The sequence below is a fragment of the Entelurus aequoreus genome, linkage group LG10 (assembly GCF_033978785.1).
Source record: "Entelurus aequoreus isolate RoL-2023_Sb linkage group LG10, RoL_Eaeq_v1.1, whole genome shotgun sequence".
Taxonomy (NCBI): Eukaryota; Metazoa; Chordata; class Actinopteri; order Syngnathiformes; family Syngnathidae; genus Entelurus; species Entelurus aequoreus.
In genome coordinates this window covers 77,858,130-77,883,592 of record NC_084740.1, presented here as the reverse complement: position 1 = coordinate 77,883,592, position 25,463 = coordinate 77,858,130, and the positions used below count along the sequence as shown (strand labels likewise).

At 39.0% G+C, this 25,463-nt stretch overlaps 2 protein-coding genes across 3 annotated transcripts; one reads left to right on the top strand and one right to left on the bottom strand.

Annotated features, from left to right (window-relative positions):
• Positions 1-187: 187 nt before the first annotated feature.
• On the bottom strand, positions 188-9,751 carry acod1 (aconitate decarboxylase 1). 2 transcript variants are annotated; one of them, XM_062059752.1, is made up of 5 exons: positions 9,607-9,751; positions 9,258-9,419; positions 5,694-5,786; positions 5,407-5,606; positions 188-1,449 (listed from the first exon to the last, which is right to left on the bottom strand). In XM_062059752.1, the coding sequence occupies exons 1-5, from the start codon at positions 9,619-9,621 to the stop codon at positions 489-491; spliced, it is 1,431 nt and encodes a 476-aa protein (XP_061915736.1). In that variant the 5' UTR covers positions 9,622-9,751; the 3' UTR covers positions 188-488. The 2 variants fall into 2 exon arrangements, with proteins under 2 accessions (XP_061915736.1, XP_061915738.1); XM_062059754.1 differs by lacking the exon at positions 9,607-9,751 and having other exon boundaries at positions 9,258-9,431.
• Positions 9,752-21,328: 11,577 nt separating this feature from the next.
• kctd12.1 (potassium channel tetramerisation domain containing 12.1) lies at positions 21,329-23,980 on the top strand. The gene has a single exon (XM_062059751.1). The coding sequence runs from the start codon at positions 21,570-21,572 to the stop codon at positions 22,422-22,424; it is 855 nt and encodes a 284-aa protein (XP_061915735.1). The 5' UTR covers positions 21,329-21,569; the 3' UTR covers positions 22,425-23,980.
• The last annotated feature ends 1,483 nt before the right edge of the window (positions 23,981-25,463 follow it).

Here is a 25,463-nt window from a genome sequence, read left to right as displayed (position 1 = left end):
ATATATATATATATATATATATATATATATATATATATACACACACAGACACACAGCCCGGCCCCCGGCCACATTTTTTTAACAGCCCCTGAGTCTAAAAGTTTGGGGATATAGACAGTCATTTTACTAGCAGTGTGAGTTTTTTTATTTTTTTATTTAAATCAATAAAACAATATATTCACATTTTTGGGGATTAAAGAAATAAAAATAAAATACTGTTTCTCAGATACACATTTTTTTTCTTTTTTTTTTTGTAGAAAAATGTGCAAAAATGCTTTTCTTTTGGACAGTAATAATGTGCTGTTTTTTCTTGACATTTTATCTGACAACACAACATACTAAACAGTACAAAACAATCACATGTAAAGCCATCGATGAATATGTTACAAAACTTAAATTATATTGCTAAAAAACAAATATGATCCGAAGGATCCAAAAAAGATTGAAAGAAAGATAAAACTACAAATATTTGTATTATTTTGCTTGATTTAAAGGACAGCCTTTGAGCGCCATTGTTGCTGCTGTTTATGTGTGCTCATGTGCATGTGGGCGTGTAAGCTTGTGCAATGTCTCTCTCTTTCCATGTTTCTGATGCTGTCCATCACTCCTTCTGCTCCCTCGGCGCTCAGCACCGTGGAAGCGTTGGCCACGAACTTCTTGGCCAGGTCCTGCTGACTCAGTGGCTTCCTCCAGTGGCCGTAAAAGGTATCGCACCTGGCAGACGCCGTCTCCCCCTGATGGGTCTCCACGGCGACCTCGCCGTACATCTTGTCGAAGCTGGCTGGGTTGTCCCCCGGAACCTCCACTTCTACTTTGGCCAGCAGCGCCTTCAGAAGCGGCCGCTCCATCTGAGCCGCGCCGTAGGAGCGGACCGAGGCGCCGGCGTCCAGGAGGGCGGAGCAGGCGTTGAACTGGAAGGAATGCCTGGCCTGGTGCTCCGTGGCGGGAAAGGGGCAGTTGATGTACTTGGAAGGCGGGACTCGGAGCGTGACTCGCTTAATTCTGTTCACGTCAAAGTGTTGACCCGTGGCGCCCTCCAGCTTAGCACGGGCCGCCATGGCTGCGTCGACCACCCAGTGCATGCCCAAATGAGCGGGCACGCGCTTGAAGGCCACATCCTGCTCGTCCAGGACCCAGCCTGAGACACCGAAGGGCGCAAAAGCTGAGGGGCTGTAGTCCTGGTAGTAAACCCCGAATCCGTGCGCCACCTCCAGGATGGCGGGATTGCCCTCCAGGCCCAACTGGGCGAGCCGGGCCGCCTCCAGGCCCCTCTGGGCGGCGTAGCCCATGTGCAGAGGTTTGGTTTCGGTGGCGGCGTTGGCGAGCGGTGCACCCGCAGAGCAGGCGGCGATGGCCAGAGCGTGAGCGCACTGTTGCGGCGACAAACCCAGAAGCTTGGCCGAGGCCGCCGCGCTGCCCATGACGCCGACCACGCTGGGAGGGTGGAATCTTCAAAGGAAACGCAAGTACACTCGTGAGACACTTCATTAGGGACACCTAAACTAGCTGACTAAGGAGTTTGGTTGCAAAATATTCGGAACAATGCAACACTTCACACAATGGAAAATGGGGTGTTTGAGGTGGGCGGGGTCGGGGGAACGGGGGCGGATCGGGGGGCGGGGTTAAGGGGGAGGAGTATATTTATAGCTAGAATTCACTGAAATTCAATTATTTCTTTTATATATATATATATATATTAGGGCTGCAACTAACGATTCATTTGTTAATCGATTAATCTGTTGATTATTACTTCGATTAATCGATTAATAATCGGATAAAAGAGTTTGAGTTTATTTCGAACATGCAAGCATACAACATGATACATCACAGTTTCCAGTTTCTCTTTTCAACATGTTCGAAAAGGAGTAGGAAGAAGCAGAGCTTATTTAATCCCACCCCTTCTCTTTACATAACAGTTGCAAAACTTTTTGTTCACTTCCTGTTCACAATTTTTTCACAATAAACTCCATAAGTAATCACAATAAAAATAAATAAATCAATAAGAATAGTAAGAATTTAATAATAATAATTGGTGAAGTAAGTCATATTTCATATGATGAGATAAGTAAGATTACTTTAAGAATGAATGAATAAGAGACAAACTACATTTCTATGCTTTCCAGTATTTTATTGAAAAAAAAAACAGCATACTGGCACCAAACTTATTTTGATTATTGTTTCTCAGCTGTTTGTAAATGTTGCAGTTTATAAATAAAGATTTATTTAAAAAAAAAAAAAAAAAATTGTTTTATTTTTAAAAAATTTTTTAAAAGCCTCTGCGCATGCGCATAGCATAGATCCAATGAATCGATGACTAAATTAATTGGCAACTATTTTTATAATCGATTTTAATCAATTTAATTGATTAGTTGTTGCAGCCCTAATATATATATATATATATATATATATATATATATATATATATATATATATATATATATATATATATATATATATATATATATATATATATGTACACTACCGTTCAAAAGTTTGGGGTCACCCAAACAATTTTGTGGAATAGCCTTCATTTCTAAGAACAAGAATAGACTGTGGAGTTTCAGATGAAAGTTCTCTTTTTCTGGCCATTTTGAGCGTTTAATTGACCCCACAAATGTGATGCTCCAGAAACTCAATCTGCTCAAAGGAAGGTCAGTTTTGTAGCTTCTGTAATGAGCTAAAGTGTTTTCAGATGTGTGAACATGATTGCACAAGGGTTTTCTAATCATCAATTAGCCTTCTGAGCCAATGAGCAAACACATTGTACCATTAGAACACTGGAGTGATAGTTGCTGGAAATGGGCCTCTATACACCTATGTAGATATTGCACCAAAAAGCAGACATTTGCAGCTAGAATAGTCATTTACCACATTAGCAATGTATAGAGTGTATTTCTGTAAAGTTAAGACTAGTTTCAAGTTATCTTCATTGAAAAATAAGGACATTTTAATGTGACCCCAAACTTTTGAACGGTAGTGTATATATATATATATATATATATATATATATATATATATATATATATATATATATATATATATATATATATATATATATATATATATATATATATATATATATATATATATATATATATATATATGTATGTATGTATGTGTGGGAAAAAATCACAAGACTATTTCATCAGAGATTAAATAGTCTTGTGATTTTTTCCCACACATACATATTATGCTCTACCATGGTATCGAGCACTATTTTTTATTTTTTTTATTTTTTTTTGATAATCTAATTAAGACATATATATTTGTGTGTATATATATATATATAAAATAAATACTTGAATTTCAGTGTTCATTTAGGAGCATACATAGGTATGGGCAGCATCTGTGAAATTTCATTTGCAGGAAAGGAGTGAGTTTAGGGTTGAATTGTCCATCCTCGTTCAATTCTCTGTCACTATCTTTCTAACCATCTTTTCTAACCATACTGTTATGTTTTTGGACATGACTACTTGCCGTAGTTTTGAAGCAATGCATGATGGGAATCGGGATGTTGTGTGTCAGTGTATTAACGTGCCGGTTGGAATAAACACACGCTGAGCAATAGCTCCGTGCCTGCCTACTTTATGGCTTATAGATAAACCTATGGATAACAGACACATATATAATAGTCTCCTTCTTGTATTTGCGCACTGAGCTCCAAAAGCCGTAGATGTTATAACGTGACTGGGCCGGCACGCTGTTTGTATGGAGGAAAAGTGGACGTGACGACAGGCTGTCCTCACTCAGGTCCGGCTGGAAATCGGGAGAAATTGGGGAGAATGGTTGACCCGGGAGATTTTGGGGAGAGGCACTGAAACTCGGGAGTCTCCCGGAAAATTCGGGAGGGTTGGCAAGTATGCGGTTATCATTATTATCATGCTGTGCTATACAAACACACCTTTAAAGCTTTTAACAAAGTTTTATTTTTAAAACATTAAAGGCCTACTGAAATGAAATTTTTTTATTTAAACGGGGATAGCAGATCCATTCTATGTGTCATACTTGATCATTTTGCGATATTGCCATATTTTTGCTGAAAGGATTTAGTATAGAACAACGTCGATAAAGTTCGCAACTTTTGGTCTCTGATAAAAAAAAGCCTTGCCTGTACCGGAAGTAGCGTGACGTCGTCAGTTGTTCACTCCCTCATATTTTCCTATTGTTTTCAACGCAGCTAGAGCGATTCGGACGATTACCCCATTAATTTGAGCGAGGATGAAAGATTTGTGGATGAGGAACGTTAGAGTGACGGACTAGAATGCAGTGCAAACATATCTTTTTTCGCTCTGACCGTAACTTAGGTACAAGCTGGCTCATTGGATTCCACACTCTCTCCTTTTTCTATTGTGGATCACGGATTTGTATTTTAAACCACCTGGGATACTATATCCTCTTGAAAATGAGAGTCGAGAACGCGAAATGGACATTCAGTGCCTTTTATCTCCACGACAATACATCGGCGAAACGCTTTAGTTACGAGCTAACGTGATAGCATCGTGCTTTAACTGCATATAGAAACAAAAAAAATAAACCCCTGACTGGAAGGATAGATAGAAAATCAACAATACTATTAAACCGTGGACATGTAAATACACGGTTAATGCTTTCCAGGCTGGCGAAGGTTAACAATGCTGTGCTAACGACGCCATTGAAGCCTGCTTAGCAACCAGACCTCACAGAGCTATGCTAAAAACATTAGCTCTCCACCTACGCCAGCCAGCCTTCATCTGCTCATCAACACCCGTGCTCACCTGCGTTCCAGCGATCGACGGAAGGACGAAGGACTTCACCCGATGCGTTTGGCGGCCCGGAGACGTAGGAAGTCAAGGTGAGGTCGGCAGCTAGCGCGTCTGCTCTCCAACAAAGTCCTCCTGGTTGTGTTGCTGTAGTCCGCTGCTAATACACCGATCCCACCTACAACTGTCTTCTTTGCAGCCTTCATTGTTCATTAAACAAATTGCAAAAGATGTCCAGAATACTGTGGAATTATGAAATGAAAACAGAGCTTTTTGTATAGGATTCTACGGGGTACCATAACTTCCGTTTAACTGACTACGTCACGCGCATACGTCATCATACCGCGACATTTCAGCCGGATATTTCCTGGGAAATTTAAAATGTCACTTTATAAGTTAACCCGGCCGTATTGGCATGTGTTGCAATGTTAAGATTTCATCATTGATATATAAACTATCAGACTGCGTGGTCGCTAGTAGTGGATTTCAGTAGGCCTTTAAGGTGTTTTATATTCATGCAAGCATTTAAGCTAGCAAGCGATTAGCGCGCTAGCTGCTTCTCAAGGAAATGAGCAGTATCACCTTTTCAAAGTTTAGCAGTCTATCCCGGTTTTGGATGATTATTATACGGGTATTGGTTACAACCCCACGTCCGGCGTTCACGTACCTATTCGGGATGTCGAAGGCCTCCCTGGAGAACCTCATGAGCCTGCCCTGCACTTCAATGCCCACGTTGAAGGCCACCAGCAGGTCCAGGCCAGAGGGCCGTCTGGGCGTGACCTCCGCCAAGGCCATCAGCGCGGGCAGCACGGCCCCCGAGGGGTGAGTCGCCGGGTACCACGTGTCGTCAAAGTCCATGGCGTGAACCTGGCGAAGAGAGGGAGGGTAAGCCACAATCTCAGAACCAAAACTTCACCTCATAGTAGCCGAATTCTGTCATGTGACCCGGCTTACCGCAACGCCGTTGACGAAAGCAGCAAAGTGCGGCGGCAGGGTGACGTCCGGTTTGCCCCAGACGCTGCTCTTCTCTTCCTCGGACCGGAACAACTGCAATCAGACAAGTTTAGATGACGGCATACTGCTAAGTCAGCACTTTGAGTCGCTTTGCCTAAGTCAGGGGTCGGCAACCCAATATGTTGAAAGACCAAAAATACCAAAAACTAATCTGTCTGGAGCCGCAAAAAGTTAAAAGCCTTTTGTAAATGTTATAATGAAGACAACACATTGAGTAAGTGTCTCAGAGGGTTAGATAACTCCTGGAAATGACTGGTTTAAAACTGCCAAAGGTATAAAAGTCTGTGTCCAAGTTAAAGGGCTGTCTTCTTCTAATGGATTTATTACAATCTTTGCAAGCTGGGTAACGTTTGCTGTGGTCTGGAACAACATGGCACACAATCAGAAATTCAGCCAATATTTACATACAGATAATGTGTCATGAGACATGCAAATATAAATTAAATACCGTATTTTTCGGAGTATAAGGCGCGCCGGAGTATAAGTCGCACCGGCCGAAAATGCATAATAAAGAAGGGAAAAAACATATATAAGTCGCATTGGAGTATAAGTCGTATTTTTGGGGGAAATGTATTTGATAAAAGCCAACACCAAGAATAGACATTTGAAAGGCAATTTAAAATAAATCAAGAATAGTGAACAACAGGCTGAATAAGTGAACGTTATATGAGGCATAAATAACCAACTGGTATGTTAACGTAACATATTATGGTAAGAGTCATTCAAATAACTATAACATATAGAACATGCTATACGTTTACCAAACAATCTGTCACTCCTAATCGCTAAATCCCATGAAATCTTATACGTCTAGTCTCTTACGTGAATGAATAAATAATATTATTTGATATTTGACGCTAATGTGTTCATCATTTCATACATAAGTCGCTCCTGAGTATAAGTCGCACCCCCGGCCAATCTATGAAAAAAACTGCGACTTATAGTCCGAAAAATACGGTACACAGAGGACATGAGTAAAGGAAATTCAATGAACTGAAATATAGCTACAAACGAGGCATAATGATGCAATATGTACACAAAGCTAGCCTAAATAGCATGTTGGCATGGATTATTAGCACTCCACACACGTCAATAACATCAACAAAGCTCACCTTTGTGCATTGACGCACAGCATAAAACGTTTGGTGGCCAAAAAGTGACAAAGAAGGAGTGGCATAAAACACGTCTTTCTGTGGCAGCGGCGGAGAAAGTTGTACACGGTGAGTTCAAGGACCGCCAAAATTAGTAGGACAAAACGGCGCTGGCCAAATACTGCCATAAGTGAAGCATAAACACAAACATATTAAACTTTCTCACAATTAGGAAGGTTTGTGTTATGTTTGTCCTCCTACAGAAACATTATTAAAACAACAAATATATTTTTCCCCTCTTTTTCCATTTTTTGAAAATGCTCCAAGGAGCCACTTAGTCGGTGCTATAGATAGACTGCATGTGGTTGCTGACCCCCGGCCTAAGTGATGCAATAAAAGTCTTGTACAACCAATTAGGACTTCCCTTTTTTTTTTTTTAATAATAAAAAGTATTTTTTTGGCGTTTACAGTATTTAGAAAAAATAATGTTTGCATTTATAAATGAATGGTAGCAATATTTTTGACACCAAAATTTAAAACCTATTGGAAATCAAATATAACTTTACAAAAATGATTTGAAAATGTACAAATTATAATACATTTTAAAATACCTGCAAAATAATTCTAAACGTGTACTCCTTAACATACATTGAGTACAAATTAAAGTCATTAATTTAATACTTACATTTTCTTACATGCACTCCATTGCAAGTTTTGGACATTTTATGTTTTTTATTCTTCTTTGTATTTGACGTATTTTGAATTTAATTGGATATGTATTGGTAATGGCATTTTGTATTTAATTTTACTTAAATTCTTGCTATTCTGGCTGTTTTCCTCATGTTAGCTGTTTTTGTACCAATACTGTATCCCAGACAAAATATGTGTAAATGCACTCGGCAAAAAAAACCAGATTCAGATTCTGTTTTTTTTCAATACTGCAGATAAATAAAATACAAATTCTTCAATTAGGTCGAAGACAAAGTTAATCAGGTTGGACTGACACAAGAGGTGGATTTCATTAAATCAATATTTAAGAGTCAAAATAGTATAACCATCTTTCTGTGTGATGCAGTGTGCTACAACCACAATAATAAACATGTTTAAAATAATATCTCTCTAAAAGTGTCCATCAAATATTTTTTTGTCAGTTAAATCTATTGTTTTGTGGCCAGTCTGTTCTGTTCATTTACATATACAGCATAGACAAAACAAAAACTAAAAAAATTAGAATCTCGTGCAAGGTTTTTTAATTATTCCAGGAATTAAAAAATAAATTGAATTAAATGACCACTGATAGTCTCACACACACACTAGGTGTGGTGAAATTACTCTCTGCATTTGACTCATCCCCTTATTCCACCCCATTAGATTCTCAAGATGAAACTAAAATATGATAGAGGCTCATAACATTTCACTCAAAATATTTCAAGCTTTCTTTTGATATAATTTTGATGAAAACCTGGAATTGAAAAGCTCAGAAAAACCAGAAAAATAACAACAACCATAACAAAGTCTTGACATGTCTCACTTCGCATGGAATGTTTATATCACATTAGTTTCACATTTGAAAGTGAATTGCTGACATGAATAAACTTTTGCACGATATACTGATTTTTTTTAGTTTTCATCTAAAGAGATATATATATATATATATATATATATATATATATATATATATATATATATATATATATATATATATATATATATATATATATATATATATATATATACAGTATATATACACATATATATACATATATATATAGATATATGTATATATATATATACATATACATGTACACACATATATATATATATACATACAGTATATATACACATATATATATACATATATATATATATATATATATATATATATATATACATACATACATACATACATACATACATATATATATATATATATATATATATATATATATATATATACATACATACATATATATATACATATATATATACATATATATATATATATATATATATATATATATATACATACATACATACATACATACATATATATATATATATATATATATATATATATATATATATATATATACATAAATACATACATACATATATATATATATATATATATATATATATATATATATATATATATATATATATATATATATATATATATATATATATATATATATATATATATATATATATATATATATATATATATATATATATATATATATATATATATATATTTCCATACATACATACATATACACACATATAATGGAAAGTGTGTGCCTAATGAAGTGTCCGGTGAGCGTACTTGGCTATGGAGGTTCTCACAGTGTGTTATGTTACACCTGCATGCTAGTTAAGTCCAATTAGAACCCTAGCATAAAGGTAAGTATACCTGGCTGTACTTGAGAGCCTTGTCGAACACCTCCGTCCTGGATCCCAACAGTCCGACGCCCAGGTTGTCCAGCATCATCCGCTTGCTCCGTCTTAACACGCCATCTGTCAGTTGGCCGGCGCCCAGGGCGTGGATGGCGGCTCCGAAGCTCTCGGTAATACCCTGGAGGAACATATATATTAATACGTACACACACACACACACACACACACACACACACACACACACACACACACACACACACACACACACACACACACACACACACACACACACACACACGCACACACACATAGTAAACAAAATCATCTAATTTGCTGTTAAGTGCATCTCTTAATGGCTACATTACCTTCCGGAGCATCATTTTCTCTTAACGCTCTTAAAAGACTAAAAAAAGTCTCAAACGGGAGCTCGTTTTTAATGGGTGAGGAGGTCGGGGGCTTGGCATGGCCAAATTTCCAAAGCGACTGAAGATGATCAGCTGATGGGAAGTGGGACATTTTGCAGCAAGCATTCACTTTCACTTTCACTGCCCTGGAAGAAAAAAGAAGTTGCAACCAAACAATGGATTAGGTACACATGCACAATCCCACACAATAGCTCTGTCAGAGGTTCATAAAACTGCACCCTAAAAACTTCTACTACAGATTAATAACACAAAAACAAAGTACTTATTCAGCTATTTGGTTTGACTGCAACTAACATGTTAGTATATCAATACACAAACTAATAGTCATTGTCAGGTTCAAACACTGATGACATTAGTAAACAAGACAAGAGGCAAAGAATCAAACAGAGACAGAATTAAATTTGGACTCAATTGAGGAGAGACGCCGTGGACCTGTAACCTCTTACAGTGTCTTAGCACGCTCTGACCAAAAAGGTTTACGTATTAGGGATGTGCGTATCGATCCTGTGGTATCGATATATCGATACTCACACGCTACTCATTTGGCATCACTTTTCTGAAAAAAGTATCGATATAAACCAAAAAACGGCGTGTGGGGGGTGCAAGCATCACTTTCAGATGTTTTTGATGACTTACTTAACTTCCTATGTGCTGGGACACACCTGTACCTGGCAGAGTATAGAGCTGGCCCAGTCACGTGACAGGAGACAGCCAATGAGCGTCGCCAACGTGCAACACACACACACACACACACACACACACACACACACACACACACACACACACACACACACACACACACACACACACACACACACACACACACACACACACACACACACACACACACACACACACACACAGCCAGCCGACAGCGATGCAGCCAGGCATATCCAGTGTTGTCCAATTGTTGACTTAAAACAGGCATTTGTTTTTTTTAGTAATGTTTACTGAATATTTTTGTTTAAATGATTATCCTAAATTCAAATAATTTCCACGCAGGGGAATTTACTGTTAGTTGAAAATTGCTTGAGTATTTAAAACAAGATAAGAAAGAGATACAATTTGGAGATTCTTCATCTTTGCATTACAGTTTTATTTTTTTCCAAGAAAATCTTGAATATATGATTGAATGTGATTTTGGTTTTAATCTGTAACATGAGTTCTTACATTTCGAAAACATTAGCCTATTTCATATTTCATTAATTGCTAATTATATCACAAACTTTAAAAAATAACTGCAGCTTCTTGCAATTCGGATTTGACTGTTAATTGGAAAGCCCTAATATTTAATTATTATTATATATAATATATAGTTATTATTATATATAATATTTAATTTATTTTTCATATTTATGTTATTTATTTTAATTTTACTTGTATTATATATTGACCATAATAAATGTGGTATAAATGGTCTGTATTTGTCTTGTGATTTGTCTTAAATAATAACAATAGTAATAATATTTTTGACTGACAAAAAATTGCCAATAAGAAATTATCGGTATCGGTATCGATGAAAATGCAAGAAAAAGTATCAGTATCGTATCAAATCCTAAAAGTGTGGTATCGCCCATCCCTATTACGTGTCCTTCTTTATTTGGACACTCCCTGTTTACACGACAACATCTGCTTCCAAAGGAATGGGGAGTAAGTAAACAGTCATTGTTTTCGGTCACATTAACACAAAAGAAAAAGATGCCTCGGGCTTGGGTCTTCGATGACGATAGATAACCCCCCTCCCGTCTCCTCCCATCGTACACAATGGAATTTTCCAAGCCTTTGCTTGGTGCAACAAAGACAGCCTCTTGTCTGTTCATTGGGAACTCAGAGAACGGAAAGTTTTTTGATAATTTACATAAAATTTTTCCGACAGTCATTGATTTGTTTATTTTAAACATCAACAGCATAATTCAACATGCTCGAAAAGGAGTAGAAAGAAGCAGATCTTATTTAATCCTTCTCCGTGTCTTCAGCACGTACTGAAAGTCTGTTGATACAAGATTGTAAAGATATGGCAGGTGCAACTTAATGTTATGGGGTCAATAAGTCAACATACAAACAACACAGATGAAGACTCATTACATGGTTTTATTTCCCTGTTGTATTTTACACCTTAAATAGACATTAGTGGAGCCACTTCACACTTTTTCTGACAGTCTGATTTCGCAATTGAGTTGTCTTTGGAGTTGCCGGACATTTGGAAATAGATGACTGCGTGTCTTCATGTGGGAAATTTAGGAGGAAACGACACTAGCCTCAAAAGAACAAAAAAGAGCCTGACCAAAAATGTGACACCGTTGGGGGAAGTTTAAACATGCATGGGAAATACTGAATAAAAGCAAGACATGGAAAAGACTTGCAACTTTATACTACTTAACAAATTAAATGTTAAAAAGCACATTTAATAAAGCAAGAATGAATGTATCTAAAATGAATAAAGTAGCCCACATTTTAAAAAATGACATTGGATCTCAGTGGAATACTATAGTCCAGTTTTTTCCCTCAAATTTTATTTTCACCAAGAACCACCCCAGAAAACATTTACTACCACAATTACCAACATTAAAATGCGGTTGTCCAGTAGGCATACACTACCGTTCAAAAGTTTGGGGTCACCCAAACAATTTAGTGGAATAGCCTTCATTTCTAAGAACAAGAATAGACTGTCGAGTTTCAGATGAAACTTCTCTTTTTCTGGCCATTTTGAGCGTTTAATTGAGCCCACAAATGTGATGCTCCAGAAACTCAATCTGCTCAAAGGAAGGTCAGTTTTGTAGCTTCTGTAAGGAGCTAAAGTGTTTTCAGATGTGTGAACATGATTGCACAAGGGTTTTCTAATCATCAATTAGCCTTCTGAGCCAATGAGCAAACACATTGTACCATTAGAACACTGGAGTGATAGTTGCTGGAAATGGGCCTCTATACACCTATGTAGATATTGCCCCAAAAACCAGCTAGAATAGTCATTTACCACATTAGCAATGTATAGAGTGTATTTCTTTCAAGTTAAGACTAGTTTAAAGTTATCTTCATTGAAAAGTACAGTGCTTTTCCTTAAAAAATAAGGACATTTCAATGTGACCCCAAACTTTTGAACGGTAGTGTACATATTCATTAAAAACAAGGCAGAGGTTTTAATTAACAATAATATTTCATATTTTTGCCCACTGTAACATTACACACCGTTTGAAGAATAACACTGCGTTTCAATATTTCATTAAGTCATCATTTGGCGTACCAAGTACCACAGTTTGAGATTCACTGCTATAGTAAGTTTATTTGCATAAAATACTCCATAAACATGGACATGCTCGGATTCATGCTTCCTCTTTTGCAATTGTCGGCTCCAACATGTCCGAAAAGGAGAATGGAGCAAACAAAGCCTAATTAATGTCCTTATTGTCCGTGTCACAGCAGCCATGTTTCTTTCTGGCTCTCAGCGAAGGCAAACACTTTCCTTCCCTCTACCTTATCTCTCCTGCTTTTGCTTCTTTGCCATGTCTTAACTTTCCTGGAGCCCCTTTTTGCACTGCTCTCCAAAATCTAAACAATGGAATTGGTCAGCAGGCCTCGCAACGAAATTGATAAGATCTTCTTGACGAGAAGCTCTGGCTTGGGAGAACCTGAATTGAATTGCTCAATTTGTGAGCCAGAACAGACAACTAGAGCAGACATAGCTATTGGAATGAGTCTGCTCGCCCTAACCAAAACAATCCTTATCTACAATACACCTCCTTCTGCACTGGCCTTTTTCTGCAGGCCAGCTACTTTTCAATTGACCAAGTCGAAGGGATCTACCTCATTCATATATATAATTATTATTTATGAAAGAGAGGTTTTTGTTAACAAGTTAAAGGTGTGCAATGATACTACAAGCATGGTTAACACATATAGATTCCTTTCTTTCATGAAGACAAGAATATAAGTTGGTGTATTACCTGATTCTGATGACTTGCATTGGTTGGAATCAGACAGTAGTGCTGATAACGTCCGCATTTTCCAATGGAGGAGGAAAAAAAGTCCTCCTTTCTGTCCAATACCACAAGAAAGAGGTTGGTAGGTCGGTAGGTCGGTCTTTATTGTCATTGCACAAATACAACAAACTTTGTTTTCAGCACAAACCCGTTCAAGATTAGACATTTAAACAGTGTAGAGCAGGGGTCGGCAACCCAAAATGTTGAAAGAGCCATATTGGACCAAAAAACAAAAACAAATCTGTCAGGAGCCGCAAAAAATTAAAAGCCATATTACATGTGTCATGAGATATACATTTAATTAAGAGGACTTAAAGGAAACTAAATGAGCTCAAATATAGCTACAAATGAGGCATAATTATGCAATATGTACATATAGCTAGCCTAAATAGCATGTTAGCATCGATTAGCTTGCAGTCATGCAGTGACCAAATATGTCCTATTAGCACTCCACACAAGTCAATAACATCAAAACTCACCTTTGTGCACTCATGCACAACGTTACAAGTGTGGTGGACAAAATGAGACAGAAAAAGGAGTGGCATAAAACACGTCCTAGAAAGTCGGAGAAAGTTATACATGGAAACAAACTATACGGTGAGTTCATGACCGCCAAAATTAGTAGGACAAAACGGCGCTCGCCAAATACTCGAATCAGTGAAGCATGTTTAATATAAACAGTGTGCTTTACAACAATTAGGGAGGTTTGTGTCATGTTTGTCCTCCTACAGAAACCATACTAAAACAAAAAAATAGATTTTTTCCCCTCATCTTTTTCCATTCTTCATACATTTTTGAAAAATCTCCAGAGAGCCACTAGGGCGGCGCTATGCGGCTCTAGAGCCGCGGGTTGCCGACCCCCGGTGTAGAGGGTTACATAAACAGGAACGCTGAGGCGCCCCGTAAAAGATGGGAAAAAGGTCAACGCTGGGGGGAGGATGAGTAAAAAAATACAATCTAGACTGGTCTCCTAAGGGGGCCCAGTCTGGAGTGGGAAAAACCTGTGTCATGATCCGTGGCCCGTCATGTTTTGTTTAGTCATGTTCAGTTAGTTTTGGACTCCACTAGTTCCTGTTTTGTGCACTCCTGGGTTTGTTTCGGTCACCATGGGTACTGATTGGTTTCACCTACCTCTGGTTAGTGTTCGGCACGTTCACCTGCTGCTAATCAGAGAGCTAATTATTCATGTTGCTCGCCACACTCTGTCTGGCTTCATTGTTTACTATTTGCAACAATTACGTTGGTTTTCTTGTTTCCTAGTTTATGATTCCTGTGCTAAGTGGTTACCTTAGCTTCCCGTGCAATCAGCACGTTTTCCTTTTTGGTATGGTATTTTTATTTTATTTTATTTTTTGTCATAAAAAAATACAATCATGTGTGCTTACGGACTGTATCCCTTGCAGACTGTATTGATATATATTGATATATAATGTAGGAAGCAGAATATTAATAACAGAAAGAAACAACCCTTTTGTGTGAATGAGTGTAAATGGGGGAGGGAGGTTTTTTGGCTTGGTGCACTAATTGTAAGTGTATCTTGTGTTTTTTATTTCTTGTGCGGCCCGGTACCAATCGATCCACGGACCGGTACCGGGCCGCGGCCCGGTGGTTGGGGACCCCTGCTTTTAATACATTTTTGCTGTATTGTTGAGATAGTTTTTGTTGTGTCACGCCATTATACATGTTTTTTTTTCCTAATACGTTTTTTCCATGTTCAATTTCCAAATGTCAAAGTCCAACTCTTTCACTTGAGTAGGACAATGGCAGTTCAGAGTGTAAAAACATTTTAGATTTATTTAATTTTTTTATTCAAATCTTCAGCCCCGCACTAAAATACCAAACATCGAGTGCTTTTTTATTTGAACATTGGAAGACGTTTTGATCAAACGATTTTCCATTTTTTAATTAGCATACCACAACTTGTTTTTACTCATTTAAACCTGCGACATTTATAAACTGAGCAAAAGGCCTTCAAAGGGGTCAAAATAATTGAAAAAAAAAATACATGTTTGATATTTTTGTTTAGGACTGCAGCTTATTGAGAAATTTGAGCAAAAGGGTTTTTAAACCTGTTTACGCCGCTAAAGAACTTCAGGATGTTTGTGACCTGTGTGGCTTTAAAGATGATTGACCCCAAAAGGGACAAGCGCTAGGAAATGGATGGATGGATGGGCTAAAATATGAATAGTCTATATTTCTTTATATTGAGACGTCGGAGAAGCTTTGCTGAACCAAAAGTTGCTTTATTACAAGCGAGCGTCATTTAAACAGGTCTGCAGTCTTAGTCAAAAATGGAGGATTCCTGCCTTGGAGAAGCCAAACCATCAGTTTATATATTCCTTCTTTGTCTGTCTGGGTGTGTGCTAAGTCTAAACAGCATCACCTGACCATAAAAGGAGTTGTTGGTGTGTAAGTGTCTGGAAAAGAACTGCTTTAAGTCATAACTTAAAGGTTGGTGTTTGAACTAGACAGGTAGTCTCCTCTCAAGGATAGGGCTATCACTTTTGCATTCCGAAGTCCCAATTAGGGGCTCCTTCCTGCGAGAAGTGATCCAATTCACCTGCAAATATCAAACTAAGGGGCCTTATCTTATCATGTGCTCAATCTGAAATACCACTGGTATTTATCAAGAAGCATTGGAGTGCTGGAAAATGCATGACAAGCGCTAGATGGAAAATCCCTCCAGAAACTCTACTATTCACTCATTTATCCTTACTTAAAGGCCTACTGAAAGCCACTACTAGCGACCACGCAGTCTGATAGTTTATATATCAATGATGAAATCTTAACATTGCAACACATGCCAATACGGCCGGGTTAACTTATAAAGTGACATTTTAAATTTCCCGCTAAACTTCCGGTTGAAAACGTCTATGTATGATGACGTATGCGCGTGACGTCAATAGTTAAACGGAAGTATTCGGACACCACTGAATCAAATACAAAAAAGCTCTGTTTTCATCTCAAAATTCCACAGTATTCTGGACATCTGTGTTGGTGAATCTTTTGCAATTTGTTTAATGAACAATGAAGACTGCAAAGAAGAAAGTTGTAGGTGGGATCGGTGTATTAGCGGCTGGCTGCAGCAACACAACCAGGAGGACTTTGAGATGGATAGCAGACGCGCTAGCCGACGCTAGCCGCCGACCGCACGGATGATCGGGTGAAGTCCTTCGTCCTTCCGTCGATCGCTGGAACGCAGGTGAGCACGGGTGTTGATGAGCAGATGAGGGCTGGCTGGCGTAGGTGGAGCGCTAATGTTTTTATCATAGCTCTGTGAGGTCCCGTTGCTAAGTTAGCTTCAATGGCGTCGTTAGCAACAGCATTGTTAAGCTTCGCCAAGCTGGAAAGTATTAACCGTGTATTTACATGTCCATGGTTTAATAGTATTGTTGATCTTCTGTCTATCCTTCCAGTCAGGTGTTTATTTATTTTGTTTCTATCTGCATTTAAGCACAATACTATCACGTTAACTCCGTAGCTAAAGTGCTTCGCCGATGTATTGTCGTGGAGATAAAAGTCACTGTGAATGTCCATTTGGCGTTCTCGACTCTCATTTTCAAGAGGATATAGTATCCCAGGTGGTTTAAAATACAAATCCGTGATCCACAATAGAAAAAGGAGAGAGTGTGGAATCCAATGAGCCAGCTTGTACCTAAGTTACGGTCAGAGCGAAAAAAGATACGTCCTGCACTGCAATCTAGTCCTTCACTCTCACGTTCCTCATCCACGAATCTTTCATCCTGGCTCAAATTAATGGGGTAATTGTCGCTTTCTCGGTCCGAATCGCTCTCGCTGCTGGTGTAAACAATGGGGAAATGTGAGGAGCCTTTCAACCTTTGACGTCACGCTACTTCCGCTACAGGCAAGGCTTTTTTTTTATCAGCGACCAAAAGTTGCAAACTTTATCGTCGATGTTCTCTACTAAATCCTTTCAGCAAAAATATGGCAATATCGCGAAATGATCAAGTATGACACATAGAATGGATCTGCTATCCCCGTTTAAATAAAAAAAAAATCATTTCAGTAGGCCTTTAAGTTACTGTGCAGAAGTTTGGGGAAATAATTATAAAAACAACATACATCCCTAAACAATCTTACAAAAACGGGCACTTGGAATTATACATAACGTGGGGTTCAAGCTTATTTTTAAGGTCAAAACTGATTTAGTAGAATATTTGACAGGGCTTATTATGTTTAAAGCAAGAAGTTATGAATTGCCTGCAAATATTCAAAGTGTATTCATAGAAAGGGATGTGGGGTATATAACCTCAGAGGAATGGCAAAATATAAACACGCTTTAGCGCTTAGCACAAGGAAAAGTGTTTGTGTCTCAGTCTGTGGGGCGAACATATGGAACAGCCTGAGTTATGAACTCAAACACTGTTCAAACATTGAGCAATTTAAGAGATTGTACAAATGTAATATTTTAGTTCAGTATAGTGAGGTCTAGGCTTATTTTGAATGTGAGTATGAATGACTTATATGACTTACTTAAGATGATATATTGAGAATTGTAAGCACGTTGTTCTGGGCAAATTGAGCTGTGTGGATCCAGATGAATGTGATCAAATGTGGCTCAGAGGAAACTGGATATTAGTTCAAGTAACTACGTAAAAAAGGGTGGGACTCGAAAAGTGTATACTTCTTCCCATTACCCTTTTAAAAATATGTTTAATTTAATTAATTCAATTTTCTTTTCTTTTTTGTGAAATAATAATATTGCCATTGAGCACAAGATTGTTCACTGGAGATATGTACTGTATGTATATTATGTCCTACATGTGTGAGGTGGAGTAGACATACTCAATAAACATCAAACAACAACTGTGTTTGAGATGTTAGTTCCACTGGACAAGATACACTATATTGACAAAAGTATTTGGCCACCTGCCTTGACTCACAGATGAACTTGAAGTGTCATCCCATTCCTAACCCATAGGGTTCAATATGACCTTTTGCAGCTAGTACAGCTTCAACTCTTCTGGGTAGGCTGTCTACAAGGTTGCAGAGTGTGTTTATAGGAATTTCCCACCATTTTTCCAAAAGCGCATTGGTGAGGTCACACACTGATGTTGGTGGAGAAGGCCTGGCTCTAATTCATCCCAAAGGTGTTCTATCGGGTTCAGGTCAGGACTCTGTGCAGGCCAGTCAAGTTCATCCACAGCAGACTCTGTCATCCATGTCTTTATGGACCTTGCTTTGTGCACTGGTGCACAGTCATGTTGGAAGAGGAAGGGGCCCGCTCCAAACTGTTCCCACAAGGTTGGGAGCATGGAATTGTCCAAAATGTTTTGGTATCCTAGAGCATTCAAAGTTCCTTTCACTGGAACTAAGGGGCCAAGCCCAACTCCTGAAAAACAACCCCACACCATAATCCCTCCTCCACCAAATTTCACATTTGGCACAACGCAGTCCGAAATGTAGCGCTCTCCTGGCAACCTCCAAACCCAGATTATTTAGGAGTGAGGAAATTTCACAACTGGATTTGTTGCACAGGTGGCATCCTATGAAAGTTCCACGCTGGAAATAACTGAGAGCGGCCCATTCTTTCACAAATGTTTGTAGAAACAGTCTCCATGGCTAAGTGCTTGATTTTATACGCTTGTGATAAGGACATCTGATTCTGATCATTTGGATGGGTGGCCAAATACTTTTGGCAATATAGCAGACCTGGGCAAATGAAGGCCCGGGGGCCACATGCGGCCCGTTGAGCTTTTCAATCTGGCCCGCCGGACATTCCTAAATAATTGTTTTAGATGTTTAAGATGTAAAGTGTAGCTGCCATTATGATGTGTAGTCATGTTTTATAATGACCGGAAGTCTTCAACTATACTAAGTCTATCCATGCTTGGAATCTGCATCATATACTAGTTACTATGGTCATCTAATTAGTTACTATGGTCATCTAATTACTTACTATGGTCACTATGAGATATCTCAGATTGTAGGTGGGTTTTTTTTCACTATGTTTGTTGCATTTTGGTTGATTGTAAAATATGTTGTCAATATTCAGTGTTTTATCCTTCATAGTTAATATTGTAAATCCATCCATCCATCCATTTTCTACCGCTTATTCCCTTCGGGGTAATCCCACATTCTTTATTTTCATGTACAGTCTGGGTGTCTCATTCAGGAAAAAAACTATTCAAATTCCATTCCGTTTTTTAAGGCGGTCTGTCATAACGTTTTTAGCTTTCAATCATTATTGTGAGGTTTTGTATTAGTGTTCCGAAAATAGATATACTGGCCCCCAGACACATTTTTTTAAATCTAAATCTTGCCCCCCCCCCCCCCGAGTAAAATAATTGCCCAGGCCTGCAATATAGTGTAGCTTCCATCACCTACCTAGGTTCCATTCTAGAGGCTAATATTTCCTGTGATAAAATGGCAACCAAGGTAATCAAAAAGGTCAACCAACGAACGAGATTTCTCTACAGAATCCCCTCTCTGGTCAACAAAAGCACCATGAAGATTCTAGCGGGAACTCTCGTTCAACCCTTTTTCCATTACGCATGCACCTCCTGGTACCCTAGCACCTCCAAAACCCTCAAATCTAAACATCCCAGAACAAGCTAGTCAGGTTACTTCTAGACCTCCACCCCAGATCCCACCTCACTCCTACCCACTTCTCTAAAGTGGGCTGGCTCAAGGTGGAGGACAGAGTTAAACAACTTGCACTGAGCCTAGTCTATAAAATCCGCTACACCTCCCTGATACGAAGTACATGTCAAACTACTTCCTTAACGTAAATGACCGCCATAACCACAACACCAGGGGGAGCTCCACTAACCACGTTAAACCCAGATTCCCATCTAACAAAGGTCTTAACTCATTCTCTTTCTATGCCACATCAATGTGGAATGCACTCCCAACAGGTGTTAAAGAAAGGGCATCTCTATCCTCCTTCAAAAGCGCACTAAAAGAACACCTCCAGGCAACTTCAACCCTAAACTAACACCCTCCCTTCCACATCATACCTCTTCGGATTGTAAATAATCAAATGTAGACACTTTTTCTTATACTTTCTGATCTCTCTCTCTATGTCCACTACTTGCTGTACATATCCTACCAAGTCAGTCCTACACTGTTCCAATGTCCATTTCTCTGATGATGCAATTGTTGATGACTGAAGTGTTGATATCAACCAAACCTACCCCCCCCCCCTCCCACTCCCCCTCCACATCCCACACCCCGGATTGTAAATAATTCAATGTATATACTCTGATGATTATCTTGTGTGATGACTGTATTATGATGATAGTATATATCTGTATCATGAATCAACATAAGTGGACCCCGACTTAAACAAGTTGAAAAACTTATTGGGGTGTTACCATTTAGTGGTCAATTGTACGGAATATGTACTGTACTGTGCAATCTGCTAATACAAGTTTCAATCAATCAATCAAATCACGCTGGAAATCACTGAGCTCCTGAGAGCGGCCCATTCTTTCACAAATGTTTGTAGAAAAAGTCTCCATGCCCAAGTGCTTGATTTGATACATCTGTGATTAGGACACCTGATGCTGATCACGTGGATGGGTGGCCAAATACTTTTGGCAACATAGTGTAGGATGGGCAGCTGTACCCAATGAAGTGACCTGCAGTTCCGCCACACTTCCGACAGGTGTCACTATTACCAAGTCTAACTTGCCCCCGTGTTTATTTGAACTTGCCTATTTTTTTCCGGGAAAAAGGAGCAATAATCCGACATGTTTGTTTGTTTTGCACCCTGCCTTCTTAATGATGCATTTACTGCGCCTCGTTAAAAGTTAATGGAGTAGTTTAATGGTTAACTGCACGTACGCGTACGTGTCATCTCGCCGGAGCCCACGTACGCCTCATAAGTGAGCGCTGCCACGGGGGGACTCAGCAGTGTTTCTCGCACCGCGACAGAACGGACGAGGCGGACCCGAGAACACGATGGCGCTGGCCGAGGTGTCCAAACGCGACGACTCCCACTTCCCGGACATCGTCGAGCTTAACGTCGGGGGTCAAGTGTACGTCACCAGGCTCCAAACTCTCATCGCCGTGCCGGACTCGCTGCTGTGGCACATGTTCAGCCGCAAGACCCCCAAGGAGCTGGCGAGGGACACCAAGGGTCGCTTCTTCCTGGACCGAGACGGCTTCTTGTTCCGCTACGTCCTCGACTACCTCCGCGACCTCACCTTGGTGCTGCCGGACTACTTCCCGGAGCGGAGTCGGCTGCGGAGGGAGGCGGACTTCTTCCAGCTGCGGGAGCTGGCCAAGCGGCTCAGCCCGCATGTGAGCGAGGACAACCCCGAGGAGGTCGGACAAAGCGACGCCGAGGACGGCGCGCTGCAGGGCGGACCGCCGTGCGCCGCAGCCGGGGTCGCGGAGGTGGCTTTACGCGCGGCGGCGGCGGCCATGCGCTCGCCGTCTCTGGACTCCAGGAAGTCGGGGTACATCACCATAGGCTACCGGGGCTCCTACACCATCGGCCGGGACATCCAGACCGACGCCAAGTTCCGGCGGGTGGCGCGCATCACCGTGTGCGGGAAGACCTCCCTGGCCAAGGAGGTGTTCGGAGACACGCTGAACGAGAGCAGGGACCCGGACCGTCCGCCGGAGAGATACACGTCCCGCTACTACCTCAAGTACAACTTCCTGGAGCAGGCCTTCGACAAGCTCACCGAGGTGGGCTTCCACATGGTGGCCTGCAGCTCCACCGGCACCTGCGCCTACACCAGCAACGACCCCGGCGAGGACAAAATATGGACAAGTTACACCGAATATGTCTTCTGTCGAGAACAGTAGTCGAGCGAGGACACTTTGGCCTGCAAATAAGACCCTTTGTAACCTACAATGTTGCAGTATATGTTCCTTACAGTCATTATTACAGTAACCTCCACAAATACATTCAATGTTTTTAACTTTTCTAACTGGCGTTCTATCTCAAAATGATCATCCGATAATAACCACAAATAACTGTAGATACCATTTCTTATTACTTTTGCTAACGGACCCTTTTAAAGAATGGACACAGAGGCGGCGTGTGTAGGGCTATAATTGTGTGAGTATGTACCGTATTTTTCGGCGTATAAGTCGCTCCGGAGTATACGTCGCACCGGCTGAAAATGCATAATAAAGAAGAAAAAACATATATAAGTCGCATTTTTTGGGGAAATGTATTTCATAAAAGCCAACAGCAAGAATAGACATTTGAAAGGCAATTTCAAATAAATCAAGAATAGTGAACAACAGGCTGAATAAGTGTACGTTATATGAGGCATAAATAACCAACTGGTATGTTAACGTAACATATTATGGTAAGAGCCATTCAAATAACTATAACATATAGAACATGCTATACGTTTACCAAACAATCTGTCACTCCTAATCGCTAAATCCCATGAAATATTATACGTCCAGTCTCTTACGTGAATGACATCAATAATATTATTTGATATTTTACGCTAATGTGTTAATAACTTCACACATAAGTCGCTCCTGAGTATAAGTCGCACCCCCGGCCAAACTATGAAAAAAACTGCGAAAAATATGGTGTATATATATATATATATATATATATATATTAGAGATTTTTGGCCGATAAATGCTTTAAAATGTAATATCGGAAATTATCAGTATTGTTTTTTAAATTATCGGTATCTGTTTTTTATTTTTATTTTTTATTAAATCCACATAAAAAACACAAGATACACTTACAATTAGTGCACCAAGCCAAAAAACCTCCCTCCCCCCATTTACACTCATTCACACAAAAGGGTTGTTTCTTTCTGTTATTAATATTCTGCTTCCTACATTATATATCAATATATATCAATACAGTCTGCAAGGGATACAGTCCGTAAGCACACATGATTGTGCGTGCTGCTGCTCCACTAATAGTACTAACCTTTAACACTTCATTTTACTCATTTTCATTCATTTCTAGTTTCTATGTAACTGTTTTTTATATTGTTTTACTTTCTTTTTTATTCAAGAAAATGTTTTTAATTTATTTATCTTATTTTATGAATTAAAAAAAAAAGGACCTTATCTTCACCATACCTGGTTGTCCAAATTAGGCATAATAATGTGTTAATTCCACGACTGTATATATCGGTATCGGTTGATATCGGTATCGGTAATTAAGAGTTGGACAATATCGGAATGTCATCCTCAAGCTCGGGTCCTCCACCAGAGGCCTGGGAGTTTGAGGGTTCTGCGCAGTATCTTGGTTGTTCCTAGGACTGCGCTCCTCTGGACTGAGGCTTCAGATGTTGTTCCTGGGATCTGTTGGAGCCACTTTCCCATGTTGGGGGTTACTGCCCCCAAGCGCCCTCACTACAACGGGGACCGCGCTAGCCTTGACCTATATATATATATATATATATATATATATATATATATATATATATATATATATATATATATATATATATATATATATATATATATATATATACTACAGCAGCGCAACATGATGAAGTAGCAATTTCGTTCTTTAAATAAACTATCTTACCAATGCTGTTTTTTCTTACATGTATGTGTGGCTTCAGCTACTTGCGACTCTCTATGTCCTTTCTCTGCTGCGTTGGGCAGTGAAGCCCTCGGTTATAAATTGCGCCATTCTGCCGTCTAAGAAAAGCTGCAGCTATTAATTATTTTATAAATAGAGTAATTATCCATTAGTTTGTTTGATTAATGAAGTAATATGATAAAACACACTTTATAGCCTCAATGCGTAATTTAGGGGAATTAGTTAAAATAGTATAGATGGTAATTTTACGACAATTAACGATTTGATTAGATTCTGATTTTGGGGGGATATTTATTTTGGAATCGATTCTTCATTCAACAAGATTCTCAATTCAAACAGATTCTTGCAATATATGTTTTTGGAATAAAAATGATAATAAAGCCTTTTGAAAACAGGTTACAAAAGCGTATCTTTGTTGCAGACGACTGACATACACAGCAAGGAAGAAGATGGCCTACAAACGTTTTTGTTTTTTCAAATTGATTCTTCTAAATATTTAAAACATTATTTTTTTGGAGCAATTTTTAATTAAATTTAATGTTTTTGAATGGATTTTTTTGAGCACCCATATGAAATAAACCATTTTCAGCGTTTCATAATCTTCATTTTTTTATTCTAATAAATGACAACAATCATCAACATTGAAATTGCACTTTTAACATGTGTGCAATAGTAAAATGTTTTATTTTTTGTTATTCTCTGCTGTTCACCACCACAGAGATCACGGCAAGCACACACCACCGCTCTCAGGTGTGCTCTATTGCAGCAGCTGTGTGGAAACTATGTCCGTGTATTTAAAGTTCCGGATACTCCATTTATCAGTTTTTATTAGTTACATCCATAAAACGATAAATCAAAGCAACATAATATAGATCAACACTTTTTCATAATCATCATTGCAGCCCTACTGAGAACCATCCAGCGTCCTCTGCAGTGGACATTGGTTTTTGTTTATTTCTTTTGTCAAACTTACACATTTTGTGAAAAAAATGCAAAATACTACACAATGTAACCTGCAGAAGATGCTTGACGCTCAGGAGGCTATCTATATGACAACTTTTAAAAATATCTGTCCTGCCTGCAAAACTCATAAGATCAGTAAGAAACAAAGCAATGTTGATGACTTAGCTCAAATTAATTAGTAATTATATGAATAACACACAAGCCTAAACTCCATCTTGTTAACGCGTGCACACAACTACCACACGTCATCCTCCCAGATCTCAAAGAGAAGCTGTACTGGAGCTGATCGGAACATAGTTTATTAAACAGCACAATATTTAAGAACAAACACACATTGCAGGAGGTTT